We start from the raw sequence: 15354 nt of genomic DNA, 5'->3' as shown, positions 1-15354 counted from the left end.
TTATATATTTGTATTTATTTTTTCTCCTTTAATAATATGAGGCCATAGTTAGTGTTTCAAAATCGGGTGCTTGGATCACATAATGGGTTCTTGTTGTGTGGACTGACTTGCTTGTGATTGCCCTGTGCTTAGGCTTGGCTGTGTCGTTTGGCCATGTGTTTGTTGCCTTTGAGTTGTAAGGGGCCCTAGTCTTGTTTTCATATGTCCCCTTTTTACTTCTTTTTTCCTTTCCCTCAAGATAATTAATGTAGTCTCTGAGCAATTGAAGTATCTTCAAAACATTCTTTGTTAAACCTTCTAAGACAGCTCATAAGACAGGGAGGTTAAACACTGAGACCCACAGTGATACATTATTTTAAAGTGTTTATTTGGGGGGGTGGGCAGAGAGAGAGAGAATCTAGTGCTCTGTCAACATAGGGCCTGACGTGGGGCTCAGTCCCACAAACCGGCAGATCGTGACCTGAGCCAAAATCAAGAGCTGGACACTTAACCGACTGAGCCACCCAGGCCCCCCCACAGTGATACATTTTTAATTGAAAGCACTAACATGAATCAAAATGTGTAGACTTTGGTCACTTCCCAAAGTCCACTCAAAAGTAAAAATCCTAACCAGGGAAGTTCCTTGGATTGAGGCAAATCTGTGGTTGCAAATGAGGACACTGTTCTTAGAGAATGAAAATAGTAATCGTTTTTATAAAGAACAAGAAGAGAGCAGTTACCAATTTGCACATGAGTCAAAGGAAATAAAATTTCTGGATCTAAAACTGTTACACAGTTATTCTGTTTAACCAGAAATTCTAGGCTTTATTTTTTTGAAGGGGGAAAAAATACGGTAATGGTTCTGATAAAAATACTGTGAAGGCAAAATTCACAGTTCTAGAAATATATATTAACAACAAAAAAGAACGTGTTCAGATGGAGTATTTCTTTTTCCCCAAATTGAATTTTAGTATGTGTATGATTTGACTAGGTACTAAATGATAGTTTTCTAGTTAGCTTATGAATTGAATAAAGATCTGGCTGAAATCTTAATGGACTTCTGGGGGGAGTAAAGGGATGGAACATGGCAAAATGATTCTAAATTCACCCAGAGAGGTGAGTTAACGGAAACTGACGCAGGACCTACTGAAGGGAATTTACTCCATCAGTAAAAACCTGTTTGTAAAAGCTCCAGCAGTTAGACAGCACAGTGCTTAATGTGGAGAGGTGGGCAGATCACTGGAGTAGAGCTAGCCCAGATACCCGTCCAGGGTTTTTAAGGTTTTAACCCGTGGTAAGGTAACTTTTCAGCTAAAGGGGAGGAAAGGGAAATCACTCAAGAAATAGAGCTGGAAGTAAGCTACTAATCACTTGAATTAGCAGTCAGTGTAATCAAGTGACTGTATTCGTCGCTTGAATGAAATTCGAGTTCCTTTAATGTTTTTGTTAAAAGGGAACCTTAAAATGTATAAGCATATTTTCTTTTTCTTTAATTTTTTCAATGCTCATTTATTTTTGAGAAAGCAATGGAGTGCAAGTGGGGGAGGGGCAGAGAGAGAGAGAGAGAGAGAGAGAGAGAGAGAGAACGAGAACCCAAAGCAGGCTCCACGCTCTGGGGTGTCCACACTGAGCCTGATGTGGGGCTTGAACTCGTGAAACGTGAGATCCTGACCTGAGCCGAAGTCGTTCGCTTAACTGACTGAGCCACCCAGGCACCTCATATATTTTCTGATCTTAAGGTAGAGAAGACCTTTCTAAGCTTAAAAGGAAAAAAAGAAAATTTAAGGAAAAATGTTACAAACATTTAATAATCTAAAAGGCAAATGACAAGCCCTGTGGGAAACAGGAAAATATAGGACATTTATTTCCAGTCTGCAGAGTGCTCTCGTGTATATTCCATTGTGCTTAATAGAAAATTGGGAAAAGGCTATAAATAAGCAAATGTACAAAAGAAGAAGAGCAACCAATAAAGTGAAGGAAAAACAAATTCAGCCTAACTCATAATCAAAAACCAGGCATTGAAACGGCAGTGAGACGCCACTTTTTTCCTGCCAAGTAAAATGTTTCTGCTAATCTTGTTCTCGATAGTTGGCACTTGGTCTGGTTAGGTATATAAAGTAGTATAACCGATTAGGTTATGTGTATTTAAAAACCTTAAACCAGTAATTCTACAAATTGGTCTTGAAATAATCAGAGTTGTGTATAAATATTGATGTTCAAAGATGTCAGAGATGTTCGTTACTCCCATTATCTTATAATAATGACTAGAAATCACCCCAATGTCTAACAGAAAAGATTGGTAAGATTAATTCTGCTATTTATAGAATGGACTACTGTGCAATCATTTAAAACTTTGGAGAAACACAAATGTGAAATGAAAAAGCATGTAACAGATTTGTTAAATACAGTGCCAGTCACTTTAAATAAGCGTGTGTATGTGCGCACATGCGTGTGTGCACGTACAGACACGTTGCGCAGGTACATAGAAAGAGACCAGAAGTATATATAATAAATTTTAGGAGTATCTCTTGGGAATGGGATTACAGGTGATATCTATTTCTTTTATATTGGAAAAATACTTTCCAGAATTTTTGCAGTGACCAGTTACTACATTTGTTGTCAGGGAGAAGATAGTGGGTGTTCTTTTTTAAAAGTGTATTTAAAGAGAATCAAAGCAATGGACTCCTTCTACTAGCTTGGCTTAAAGAGCCATGTATCTTTCATTGGTCGTAATGTTTTCGGTTTTCAGATGGGAGAGCTTAGATCCATGAGAAGTTCGTGTTCACAGAGATAGTTAGTACAAGCTTTCCTAGCTTCCAGCACTTTCTCCTTTTCTCTGCTACCAGGTGTCCAGCAACCAGAGTTCGTGTAGTCAGCCCAAGTTAATGACGTTTTTTCCACAGCTCGAGCCAATCCAAGGTACGGGGTTCCAGGTCATTTGCTGAATGAAATGGACGCGGCCAACATTGAACTGCAAAGAAAAAGGTGAGTTTGACCTACTTTTAGAGTTCGAGTGGTTTTTCTGGAGAATGAGGATCTAATTTAGGTCTTAAGTATTCAATCAGAAAAATTAAAAAGAAAAAAAAAGTCAGTTAATGCCAGTGTCTGTGTAGCTGCTGAATTTTTATAGTGAGAGTATCTTCTACTTTGAAATGATCCTTCTCTGTGACAGCGAATGCAATCATGTCACACGAATGGCCGTTGCTGAGTAGGGATGAAGCCTGGGAACACTGGAGAACTTGGTAAACACACAGGACGCTAAATGAATTGTATCCTGGCCTGTCAGGTGGTGCTCTAGGTACAAAGAGCCCGCTGTGAAAATCACCCCTCCTTATTTTAGTTGTGGAGAAGTGACACGTAGTGACAGAAGACCGAAGGTGGGTAAAAGGAAGGAATGTGGATTCTTCAAACTCTCTGGCAAAAACCCGTAACGGTTATCCCAAGCGCGGTTTGTGAGAACTTGATGATTTCCTGTTCTCTTTTGAGGTGTCAGCTTGGACCCTGAAAAACTGGATCTTTAGTTGCTCTCTGACAGGGTCAGTGGGGTATTGGATTAGGGAAGTGGATGTTCTCGTGGCCTCCACGTGGCTGGCTCATTATGTAGCAGGGATGTGTTCAGCATTTTTATCATTGACTTGAAGCTGGGGGGAAAAAAGTGGCAAATGGATTGAATGGCAAACCGCTGTCAAAGGAAATCAAGACACTAAAAATATACAACCTAGAGTAAAACATCTTGAACAGGAAAGATAACCTGCATGAATGGGTGCACATTAGCAGTGGGTGTTCAGAGCAACAGCAGCAACAACGTAACGGGTTTAGCCAGCCAGCACTAAGCTTTTTTATGTGACCATCAGAAAAGTTAGTGCTGTCTTTGACCACATTAGTAGAATTGTGTCTGGAGAACCTGAGCAGTGGCCTCACCCAGCTCTCCCTTGGCCAGATTGCCAGGAGTGGAGTAGCCAGCACTGGCCTTAGGGGAGCCGAGCGGATTCAGAGAAAAGCAGCCAGCACCAGGCTGCAGCTGAGGACCTTCGACCTGGGGAGAGTAGACTCTGGAGGATCTTGAGATCCACTCTGAATATTTTACGGAAGAGTCTACGGGGTCTAGTGAAAGTAAGGGTGAGACAGAAGTTTAAAAATCTGGCACTTAACGCACTCAGGAAGAGGTTTCTAGCATATTTGTAACTGTAGTCTCAGGGTTGGAAGATTCTGAGCGTGGATACTTTTTCAGAATAATATTGCACAGTGTGTCTTAAAATTCGTTTTCCTTGGAATTCACGGTGGCAGAGCTGAAAACTTGCTATTCATTGAGAGACTAAAATGAGTTACTTTTGGAGCATGGAGGAAAAGGACATTAGTGATAATTAGGTAGAATAGAGAACTTATTTATATTGTAAATCAAGTATTTTTGTTTGGGGATGAAACAGTGTTACAAAAACTTAGCATTTGTGTATTTTTTATGCCTCTTTAAAGGGCAGAATGTGATTCTGCAAACAATAGTTTTGAATTGCATCTGCACCTGGGCCCTCATTATCATTTCTTCAATGGGGCTCTGCACCCGACAGTCTCTCAAGCAGAAAGCACGTGGGATTTCACCTTTGATAAAAGAAAAACTTTAGGAGATCTTCGACAGTCAATACTGCAGGTAATTTAGCCCTGCTTCCTCTTACTAATTTAGACATTAAGGTCCGTCTCAAGCTGGACTCTCCTTTTCAAAAACCCTGTTTGGGAGACAACTATTTCTTTTGCAAAGCCACTTAAAATCCTACAGCTGCCACTTCATGAGGGTTGCCCCAGATGTTCTCTCTGTGTACATCTTTCAGAGAGGCTTTTCTGCATGCCGAGACCCACACTGTCCTGCCAGCAGGTTTTCAGGGGGAGAATCAAGCCTGGTATATTTTATCTGGGGAGAAAGAGTATAAGACTGTCCCTTTTTTGGAAAATTATTTGTTAAAAGAGGAGAAAAAAATAAAGATGAGCATGTTGCCCAAAACCAAGAGCTAAGCGAACAAAAGCATCTAACACTTCTCCCTTCCCTAAGTAGAGCGGAGCGTTTTGTTGTTTTAAATTTTTTTTAAGAGAAAAAAAATTTAAGGAAAAAGAGAAAGCCAGACAGTGCACAAGCAGGGGAGGGGCAGAGAGAAGTGGGGAGAGAGAATCCCAAGCAGGCTCCACACTTGTCAGCACAGAGCCCGATGGGCTCAAACCCATAAACCGTGAGATCACGAACTGAGCCGAAATCAAGAGTCGGATGCTTGACAAACCGAGCCACCCAGGCGCCCTGAGAATAGCATTATTACTAAAGCTTTTCAGTGAAGGAAAATCGCTCCTGGTGTGCAGTACAAACGAGCCTTGTCGTCCGTCATTTCCTCTGAGTAACCGGTCCAGGTGTGCTTTACTGAGAACAGTGCTGCTTACTTTACTTCCAGTGCCTTCATGTAGATCATGTCCTCTGGTTCTTAATCTCACGGCAACCCAGGGTAAGCTAACTCCATATTACAGGTGCAAAAATTGTGGTTTGGGGACATCTAATGGCTTGTGTACGGTCGGGCTTCTGGTTGTGGTAGAACTAGGCCCTGGTCTCCTTACTCTTTCCTTCCTTTTAATCACACCTTTTCACCTTGTGCTACTTCCTACTCATACTCAAGGAAAAGGGAAATAGAAAATGTAGGCATTAATTTCTTGCAGGAATAAATGAATTTTCTGAAAAAATGTATCAATTCCCAGGGCACCTTGGTGGCTCAGTCTATAAGCATCTGACTCTTCAGCTCAGATCATGATCTCATGGGGCTCTGTGGCAGCGTGGAGCCTGCTTGGGATCTCTCTCCCTCGCTCTCTGCCCCTCCCCCACTCACGCTCCCACTCTCACTCTCTCTCAAAATAAATAAAATAAAAAAAACACTTATCAGTTCCCAAAATTATTCACTTTCTCTTGATTTTCCTCTTGTACAAAGAAAAGCAGGCCAATGTCTTTTTTAACTTTAGTGGATTTGAATGATATTTAAATGTTGGATTCGTATCAGGATTTCTGAAATTTCCTGGTGTTTCTGAATTTTTGCATTAAAAGTTCACTCCTGAGCCAGTCCAGGCAGTGTTGTTATAGGTAGGTTTGGGAAGGGGACCCCGTCTAGGGGGACCTTTCAGATGGAAAAGACCTCTTCACCTTCGTAAGTTTCAAATTTGCTGCAGTCTGCTTTCTGGTGTTTTAAGTGCACATCTCTGTTATTCTGGAGGTAAGACATTGGCAAGAAGCTGCAGGGTTGACTCAGTTAACTAATCACCTGTAAAGAGGAGATTTCTTTTTAAGGGAGCTACCTTGTGGTATTGTGGAGAGGAATGAAGTAGGACTGACCCTTACAGGCGATGTTATCCTGGTGAGATGACCAGTCCCCAGAGTCTTAGATCTAGAAACTTAAAAAAAAAAAAAAAATCCATGGTGATACTATTCTGTAAACTGGCAATGCTACTTTTTGAACTTATAGTGGGAAACATTCCTTTCAAGTTAACAAAAATGTTGGTGTGTGGTTTTCCCTGCACAGTGCTAGTGAAACGAATGATTCTTGCTCTTTGGACAAAGATTTTTGGACCGGCATGCTGTCAGTGTGCCTTCCCGAGGAAGTGGCCTTCCCCGTGAATTAAGTACAGTCGTTGGGGTGGTCATCACATTCACTGCGTATGCAGCATTCTCTGGTCGCTAATGGCTGAGATTAGCCATCTTTGGATTTGGCTTATTTAGCAACGAGTGATGCCTTCTTGCCACATCTTTGGTGCTGGGTGGGATGGGTGTATTCATTCGCTAGCTCCCCGTTTCATCTCAACACATGTAAAATTGCACAGTGTGATTCTTCCACCTGGAAATGTGAAATTAATGTTACTTCCCATCGTTCTGTTTTCTTCCACTAATATTCTGTAGCTGTTAGAATTTTGGGAAGGAGATCTGGTGCTTAGTGTGGCAAAGCTTGTTCCTGCAGGACTTCACGTTTATCAGATGCTGGATGGTAAGATAAACAACTGAAATACAACAACTCATCGCATATATTTATATTTTGATCATCTCCTCTGTGATTGTCTTCTCTTAGCCGGTCTCTCCCCCTACTTGCTACTTCCTTAACTAGGCTATCATCACATTGTCGGTTTTCAAAGAACTAATTTATCTGATTTATGTTCTATGTGAATTCTGCTAGCATAGACGTGGTTTATATTTTTTTTTTTCAAATTAAGGGCACCTCTCCACCAAAACAAGTTTTTGAGAGGCTTTGGATTTTTTTTTTTTTTTGTATTACCACAGATTTTGTAGCAAAGCAGACAAAAATACTTTGAGAACTTAAAAGTATTTGCTACCTGTGAATAACAACAAAACAATAGTAATAGCAGTAGCTGCAGTGACATTTATTTTGGACTTCACTGTGCTAAACACTGAGATAAGTTTTCTGTAAATTGTATCCTTTGATTTTCACAAAATTCTTTTATCTCCATTTCCTAAACAAGAAAACTGACGCTTGGGGACGAGGCACACAGGACAGATAGCTAATTAGTGCTGGGTCCCGGGCCATGTGATGCTTAAGCTCACTCCTGTACGGTGTTCATTACGGTCAGTGCTTCCCCTGCTCTCGTGCTCGGGAGGCTTACATAACAACAGTGCAGAAATGCTTACATAAAATGGAAAAAAAAAAACAACCGTAAGAGTATGATGAGAAGAATACAGATAAACGTAATATCGGGACACCTGGGTGGCTCAGTCAGTTGTGTCTGACTTCAGCTTGGGTCATGATCTCAGTGTCTGTGAGTTCAAGCCCCACGTCGGGCTCTGTGCTGACAGCTCAGAGCCTGGAGCCTGCTTTGGATTCTGTGTCTCCCTCTCTCTGCCCCTCCCCTGCTCGTGCTATGTGTCTATGTCCCAAAAATGAATAAATGTTTAAAAAAATTTAAGATAAAAGTAATAGTAAATAATACCAGTATAATATTATGACTGCCTTTTCCTTAATTTTCCTTTATGAGAATGCTTTTTCAAACAAATATTTAAGTGTCTCAGGTTTTTGTTTTTGTTCGGTTGTCTTTGGTGATCATGACAGATGGTCTCACTGATGGCCTCTTCTTCCTAGGAGATAACCTGACACTGTGTGAAATGGAAATTGAGGATGGGGAAGACATCTTTGTATGGAATGGGGTGGAGGTAAAAACACATTAAAGAAATATTTGTGATGGTTCTGTTTTTTTCAGTTGTTGAATAAAACTTTATTCAGCATATGTGAAGGCAGCTAGATTTTAGAAAAAGTCTGACATGTCTGATAAATTGTAGGTATAATCAGTGTTAGTTATATGCTAAAGAGACGTTTATTGAGTGCCTCCATGGAGCCAGATGTTCCATTCAAAAGTAAATAGTCCTTCATGCGTTCTGTGTAAATAATTGTATTGATCCGGGTGCTTAAGTAGGGATCTGTGCATGTTCCCTGAGGGAGTTCAGACGGGGGCAAATACTTACACTGAGTTCTAGGAGTTACCTACAAGAGCAGAGTGAGTTTTCTAAGTCAGGAAAGGGGCAAGGAGCCTCTCACCCACTCGGTGGACTGCCCTTGGTTCATCTCCTGTATTTCCAAGGCTCTTTTTCTGTTGTTGTTTTTTCCCCAAGGCTTTATTACCACTACTGGGGACTTGTCCGTCTCTGTCTCCACTCCAGATTTGTCTCCTAGAAAGTAAAAAATGGCTAAGAGAAAGTTTCAGTGGAAAAATCTAGAGTTGTTCTTCTGATATATACAAGACATTTGTGAAAACTGTATTTCACTTGAAAAGAAAAAGAATGAGAATTCTTCAAGAGTAGTCTTTTACTGTGTTGTTCTGTTGACTGGATCGTGGCAGATAGAAACTATACTAACACTTGTCTTGGTATCATCGTAGGTTGGTGGCATCCACATTCCAACCGGTAGCGACTGTGAGCCTGTGCTCATAAATGTTCTTCATCTCGCAGCAAGCAGCCAGGGGGAAAAGTGTCAGCAGTTGGTAGAGGCCCCACATGTGTTCCCATCCAATGCAGAAGTGCAGGCTGTGCTCACAGCCTTGGCAATGCCCGTAGCCATCCTCTTCGTCAGCACCACCGACTCTGTCGGGGAAGAGAACTGGGTCGCCATTCCTGAGGAAGATCTGAAGAAGACGTTCAGAGAACAGGGCCTCGGGAACGGGAGCTCGGTTCTCGTTCAGGAGTCTAAAGATGATAAGAGGTAGCTTGCTGAAACATAAGAGAATTTCTTTTTAAGGAATTTTAATTATAGTTTTTCTATCTCTTAGAACTCTAAAGCTTTATTTTAATAATGGTAAGAGTTCAGTATTTTCCTTTTGTTTCTAAACATCGTGTTCTGTGCACCGTATACAGGAGTGTTCTGGGTTAGGCAGCTTGGAGGAAAGATGATACTGAAATGGGTTTTTTCTTTTTAAATTTTTCCAGTAAGTATGGTCGATAATATAGGTGTAGATGAGATATAGTGTAGTTTTTTATAAAGCAGAATCTTCGCAAATCAGTTCTGATTAGCACTCACTACAAAACCGAAGGCACATTCTCACAAAGTTCCTGAATTTTTTTCATGAGGAGGATATTAAGATACAGCTAAATTTGTCCATTTTGTCACAAGTTTCCCAGAAGGCAACTCCAGTTTTCATCATAATCCTTTTTCTGACTCCTGAGACCTTCCCATCTGCCCAGATATGGCACTTAATGTGGGGAATTATAACTTCGGTCCCCATGAGTCACACGGATGCTCCAAAGTGCTGCGTCTCTCCGTTTGTCACCCACGTCGGTTGTGGTGCTTTTCTGTGGTCAGTGCGTCCTGCACCGTCACCCACCAGCTTTCCGTCTACTGAGGACTTGAGGTTGCCAGCAACAAATGAGTTCGCTCCTTGACCAGTGCCGCGAATATGCTTACATTACAGGCTCCGTATTATCAGTAATGGTGGCCGTGACACAGGGCGCTCGGAACTGCTTTTATTTTGTATTACATCTATCACTACCACTCTTTGGGACGAGTGTTTTCCAGGCATTTATTTCCACACTTTGTTGATTTAACTTAAAAGTTTATTATACGTTCCTTTATGAAAAATAACATATGTGTGTTAGGACTTGGGGAACGGAGAAGCGAAGACCGAGCCTCCGTGCCCTGGGCCGGCTTCCCTGGTGGTTCCAGGTGCAGGTCTAAGCGCTCTGACACTTCTCTTTGAAAACGGTGGCAACACACAAGACGAAAAACGTGGCACCAGGTTATTTGTATGAGCCAAAGAATAGTTGGAGTCCTGAATACAGACCCTGTAGACCTACTGCCTAACGCTGCCCTAGAAGCATAGTCTGCTTTCTTAAAGCCACCTCCGTACTCCCTGGTTACCTGCAGTCAGTCACGTCAGAGATGCCTGCGGAATTTTGGAAATAGTGCATAAGGGAAAGTGTTAATTTTCCGATCCTTTCTGATCTGTAGAAGTGCTGTGTAAAAACCCATTTTTTTTTAATGTCTTTTTCCCTACAGTTTGCTGCTCAGACAAGGGAAATGGTTCACTGGTGCGAGTGAGACCAGCTGGCTCCAAGTTCAAAACTTATGCGAGGTGGAGTCTGAGGAGAAGCAAGTTAAAATATCAGCCACTGTGAACACAGTGAGTAGGTTACACTTCAAGTTTGGAGGACGGTTTTCTAGTTGGACAGAATTTGACATGGAAAGCAGTACCCGAAATCTTCAGGACAGTTGTCTCAGTGGGCTTCTAGATCTAAAGAAATCAACTTTTGGGGGCACCCAGTTGGCTCAGTCAGTAGAGCATGCGACTCACGATCTCAGGGTCATGGGTTCAAACTCCCATGTTGGGCGTTGAGCCTACTTTAATAAAAAAAAGGGAGGGGGGAGGAAGTCAACATTTTATTACTAACATTTGATTACTGCTCGTTTACCTGTGTCAGTGGCATATTTATTTCAAGAAAATATGGGCCGTTTTTTCCCTCTAGAGGCTGGAGTTAGAATATAGGATTTGCCTATTTAATTCGTTCATGGAATCTGCCAGCTTCGATAAATATAAAATGTTGTTTTCCTATGACCTTTTCTCTCTTTTTTAAACCAGGCATGTATGTTTCACTTTTGTGTTGTGTTGTTGTTGTTGATCTTCATTTGCTCTGCATTATACTCCGTGCTCCGTATAAAGCCAGCTGCTCTTCAAAGCAATTCTTCACTTTTCCACTTGAAGACCGTGACCCTCATTTCCTTAAACATCATTCCAGGAAACCTCTTTTTTTATATTCACATATTCTCAGTTCATTGAGGTTTTTTATCTATAACATCAGAAGAAACCTGTTAGAATGTTTTCTTTAAATACTCTAATTTCTTACGGTGCATTAATATTTGTTGGTACAGTAGAGGGGACAGGATAAGGCTGGTGCCCTGAAGCTCGAGAGACCTGCCATCCTGACCCTAAGTGAGGACTTTGGGAAGTCCTGGTTATTCAGTCCTTGTCCCTTCTTGGCACCTTCTGGGGCGCTGCTGGGAGGATCCTGTCCGTGATCGCTGACATCACTTTACCGCTGAATTTCCAGTTTTATGCCCTAGAGGCAATTAGCCTAAACCAAAAAGGAAAAAAAAAAAAAAAAAACAATATAGATAAAATTATTTAAACAGATTTAAATAGTGCCCTTGGATTAGCACTGTACATTTTTATATTTTCTATGCTCATTGGCCCTGAGTTCGTCATTCTTAACATAAACAAATACCATTAACTTTGTTTTCTTTTGTTTGCTCTCATTAAAAAGGTTAGTGGGTTTTCAGCTTTTTGCCTTTGTAGCTAGAATTGCTTTAAGTTTTTCCATAAGTGTCTTCTTTCTGCCCCAGTTAACATCAGTTTGGTAAAATCTTAACTATTAAGATCTGAGTTTTTATTTTTAACTTGGTAGAAGATAGAAAATGAATTTCAGGGATAGAAAAAAAAAAAAATCTTTTTTCAAGTAGGCCGAAACCCTGCCCAGTAACTGGTAAGGCAGCTAACCTGTTGACGTGCGCACTGATGACCTCATGCTGTCCCCTCCCGTTGTTCTCCCGCAGAGTCACTAGTTCATTTCTCTATTTTAGGTGGTGTATGAGATTCGAATTAAAGCCATAAAGGAATTAAAATTAATGAAGGAACTAGGTAATCATTTACGTTTGCTTTCGGGTTTTGGGGTTTAATTTAGTTTTGTTTTGATTTTTGGTTGAAAGAACTGTGGGAATACAAAAAGTAATTCAGGAGTGCCTGGGTGGCCCCAGTCAGTTGACCGTCCGACTCTTGATTTTGGGTCAGGTCGCGATCCCAGGGTCGTGGGATCAAGCCCTGCGTTGGGCTCCGCGCTGAGCATAGAGCCTGCCTAAGATTCTCTCTCTTGGCCCCTTCCCCCAGCTCGTGCATGTGTGTTCGTGTTCTCTTTCTCTCTCTCTCTCTCTCTCTCTCTCTGTCTCTGTCTCTGTCTCTGTCTCAAATAAGTAACAGGGAAAATTCATGCACCTACCACACAAAATGGACAATTGTTAACATTTTGTCATGTGTTTATTGTTGTTTGAAACATTGCAAATACAGTTAAAATTCTCTGTGTCCTGCTCCTCAGACCTAGTCCCTCTCCCTCCCCAGATGCAACCAGTGTATCTGATTTGGGTGTGTGTCTAGTGTGTGTGTTCGTATTGTACTTCTATATTATGCTTCCACATAGAGATGTATGTGTGTATTTTCACATTTAAGTTAATTCTGTCGTACTGAATATAACATTCTGAAACCCACTCTTCACTCAGCATTAGGTTTTCTTTAACAGCTTTATCGAGGTATAATTTACATCCTATGAAATATGCATTTTAAGTGTCAGCGATGATTAGTAAATGTATGGAGTTGTACAGCCATCAGCACAGTCCAGTTTCCAAACATTTCATTGCTCCGAAAAGATCCCTTATGCCGGGTGCCTGGGTGGCTCAGTTGGTTAACCACCCGACTCTTGATTTCGGCTCAGGTCATAATCTCACAGTTCGTGGGTTCGAGCACTGCACTGGGCTCTGTGCTGATGGCGTGGAGCCTGCTTGGGATTCTCTCTCCCTGCCTCTCTCTGCCCCTACCCTGCTCTTGCTCTCTCTCTCGCTCGCTCGCTCTCTTTCTCTCTCTTTCAATCTCAAAATAAATAAATAAACTTAAAAAAAAAAAAAAAAGATCCCTCATGCACCTTTTGCCTTCCAAACCCCGACAGCCGTTCGTCTACTTCCTGTCTCTGTAGACTTACAGAGACATGTGGTTTGTAGTCCCTTGTGTCTGACTTCTTTCACTTAGCATACCATTTTGAGGTTTATCCATGATTGAGCATGTACCAGAAGTGTGTTCCTTTTCATTGCTGACTAAATACTCAGTGGTACAGATGGATCACATTTTGCTTATTCATCTACCAGTTGATATACATTTGCATTGTTTCTAGTTTTAGGGTTTTATGAATAATGCTACTGTACACATTTCCATCCAAGTCTTTGTGTGGACATGTTTTCAGTTCTCTTGGGTAGATATATAGGATTATAACTGCTGGGTCATATGGCAAATGTATGTTTAACTTTATAAGAAACTGCCATACTACTTTCCAAAGTGGCTGAATCATTTACATCCCCACTAGCAATGTATCAGCATTGCTGTTTGTCCATATCCTTGCCAGTGTTTGTAAGTATCTTTTTGATTATAGTCATTCTAGTGGATATGAATTGCTATCATTGTGTTTAATTGATTTTCCTAATGCAGCAGTTGTGAGCACTTTTGATGTGCCTGCTGTCTATCTAAAGGATTCTACTAAAAAGATACTAAAATTAGCAAGCTTAGCAAGAAGTCAGGATTAATACACAAAAGTCCGTTGTTTGTTTACTAGCAACAAAAAAAATGGAAAATGAGATTAAGAAAACATTTACAATAGCATGAGATATCATGAAAAACTTGGGGATAAATTTAACGAAATATGTGCAAGACGTATATATATACTTACGACAAAAAAATTTTGTTGTGAAAAGTCAAAGAACACCTAAATAAGCGGAGCACTGTATCGTGTTCTTGGGTCAGAAAAGACGACATTGTTAAGAGGTGAATTCTCCCAAAATCGATTTGTAGATTGAATGCATCCTCCTCACTCAAAATGCTATTGAGTTTTGCTTGTGTATGTGTGTGTGTAGAAATTGACAGGCTGATTCAATTTACATGGAAGTGCAAAGAACCTAGAGTATCCTGACAGTTTGGAGGTGGGGGTGGGGAACAGAGTTGGAAGAGTTACCCTGTCTGATTTCAAGATTCAGTCCAAAGCTGTAGGCATCAAGACAGTGGGTGCTGGCATAGGAGTAAACATAGGGCAGCAAGCTGCCTAAGCCTGTAACCTGTTTCTTTGCAGTCAGTGAGCCGAGAATAATTTTCATACTTTTAAAGGACTCTTTTAAGAAGAATGTGGAATAGAGACTGTATGTGGTTTTGAACTTAAAATATTTATATTGGGACCACATTGAGAATCCAGAAATAGGTACAAATATGTATAGTCTGTTAACTTTTTTTTTTAATGTTTATTTATTTTTGAGAGCAAGAGAGAGAGCATGAGGGGGGAGGGCAGAGAGAGAGAGGGAGACACAGAATCGGAAGCAGGCTCCAGGCCCCGAGCTGTCAGCACAGAGCCTGACGTGGGTCTTGAACTCAGGAACCACGAGATCATGACCTGAGCCGAAGTTGCATGCTTAACTGACTGAGCCACCCAGGCACCCCTAATCCGTTGACTTTTAACAAAAGAGCAAAAGTGTTTCCCTGGGGAAAACGAGTATATTTTCAAGGTAAGGTGCTGGATACTCTAGCTTTGCCTTATATCATGTAAAATACTAATTCTAAGTGGATCATAGACATAAATGTTGAAACCATTTATATACAATTTCTAGGAGAGAACTTATGAGAAAATCTTTGTTACTTTATCATAAGGAAAAGATTTTTTTAAATCAGGACTCAACAGACACAAACCATAAAAGAAAAAAACTAACAAATTGGCAATATTAAAATTTAAAACCTCTGTATTTAAAAGACATTTGAAAAGACAGGCCACAAACTGCGAGGAAAACAATTTGTGTAACACATTTGACAATAGACTTGCATCCAGGTCACGTAAAATGTGCTTGTACCGTAATCAGAAGACAGCCCAACCCCACATTGGGAGGACGCTTTACAAAAACACGTCTCTCTGTGGATGACCAGGAAGCCCGGGGAAGGATGCTCGGTGTCATCAGCCATCAGACTGCAACCGTGACAACACAGCACCGCACACCCAGCGGGATGGTTACGGTCACTGGCAAACCCGGTGTTGGCGAAGATGTGGGGCTTGTGCAGCCCCCGCTTGGTGCTGGTGGG

The 15354-nt window shown here is 41.1% G+C and overlaps 1 protein-coding gene across 15 annotated transcripts in view; it reads left to right on the top strand.

The window, feature by feature from the left end:
• USP40 (ubiquitin specific peptidase 40) overlaps positions 1-15354 on the top strand; it is an 88837-nt gene that overhangs the window by 39827 nt on the left and 33656 nt on the right. For all 15 annotated transcript variants that reach the window (XM_042950557.1, XM_042950556.1, XM_042950548.1 and 12 more), the window contains 7 exons: positions 2883-2964; positions 4453-4624; positions 6893-6977; positions 8082-8152; positions 8875-9194; positions 10485-10608; positions 12063-12120. In XM_042950557.1, the coding sequence (XP_042806491.1) occupies positions 2883-2964; positions 4453-4624; positions 6893-6977; positions 8082-8152; positions 8875-9194; positions 10485-10608; positions 12063-12120 (912 nt within the window). The remainder of the gene's footprint in view (positions 1-2882; positions 2965-4452; positions 4625-6892; positions 6978-8081; positions 8153-8874; positions 9195-10484; positions 10609-12062; positions 12121-15354) is intronic.

The sequence above is a fragment of the Panthera leo genome, chromosome C1, assembly GCF_018350215.1.
Source record: "Panthera leo isolate Ple1 chromosome C1, P.leo_Ple1_pat1.1, whole genome shotgun sequence".
Lineage (NCBI taxonomy): Eukaryota > Metazoa > Chordata > Mammalia > Carnivora > Felidae > Panthera > Panthera leo.
Note: the sequence above shows the minus strand (reverse complement) of the source record. Positions and strands in the feature narration are given on the sequence as shown.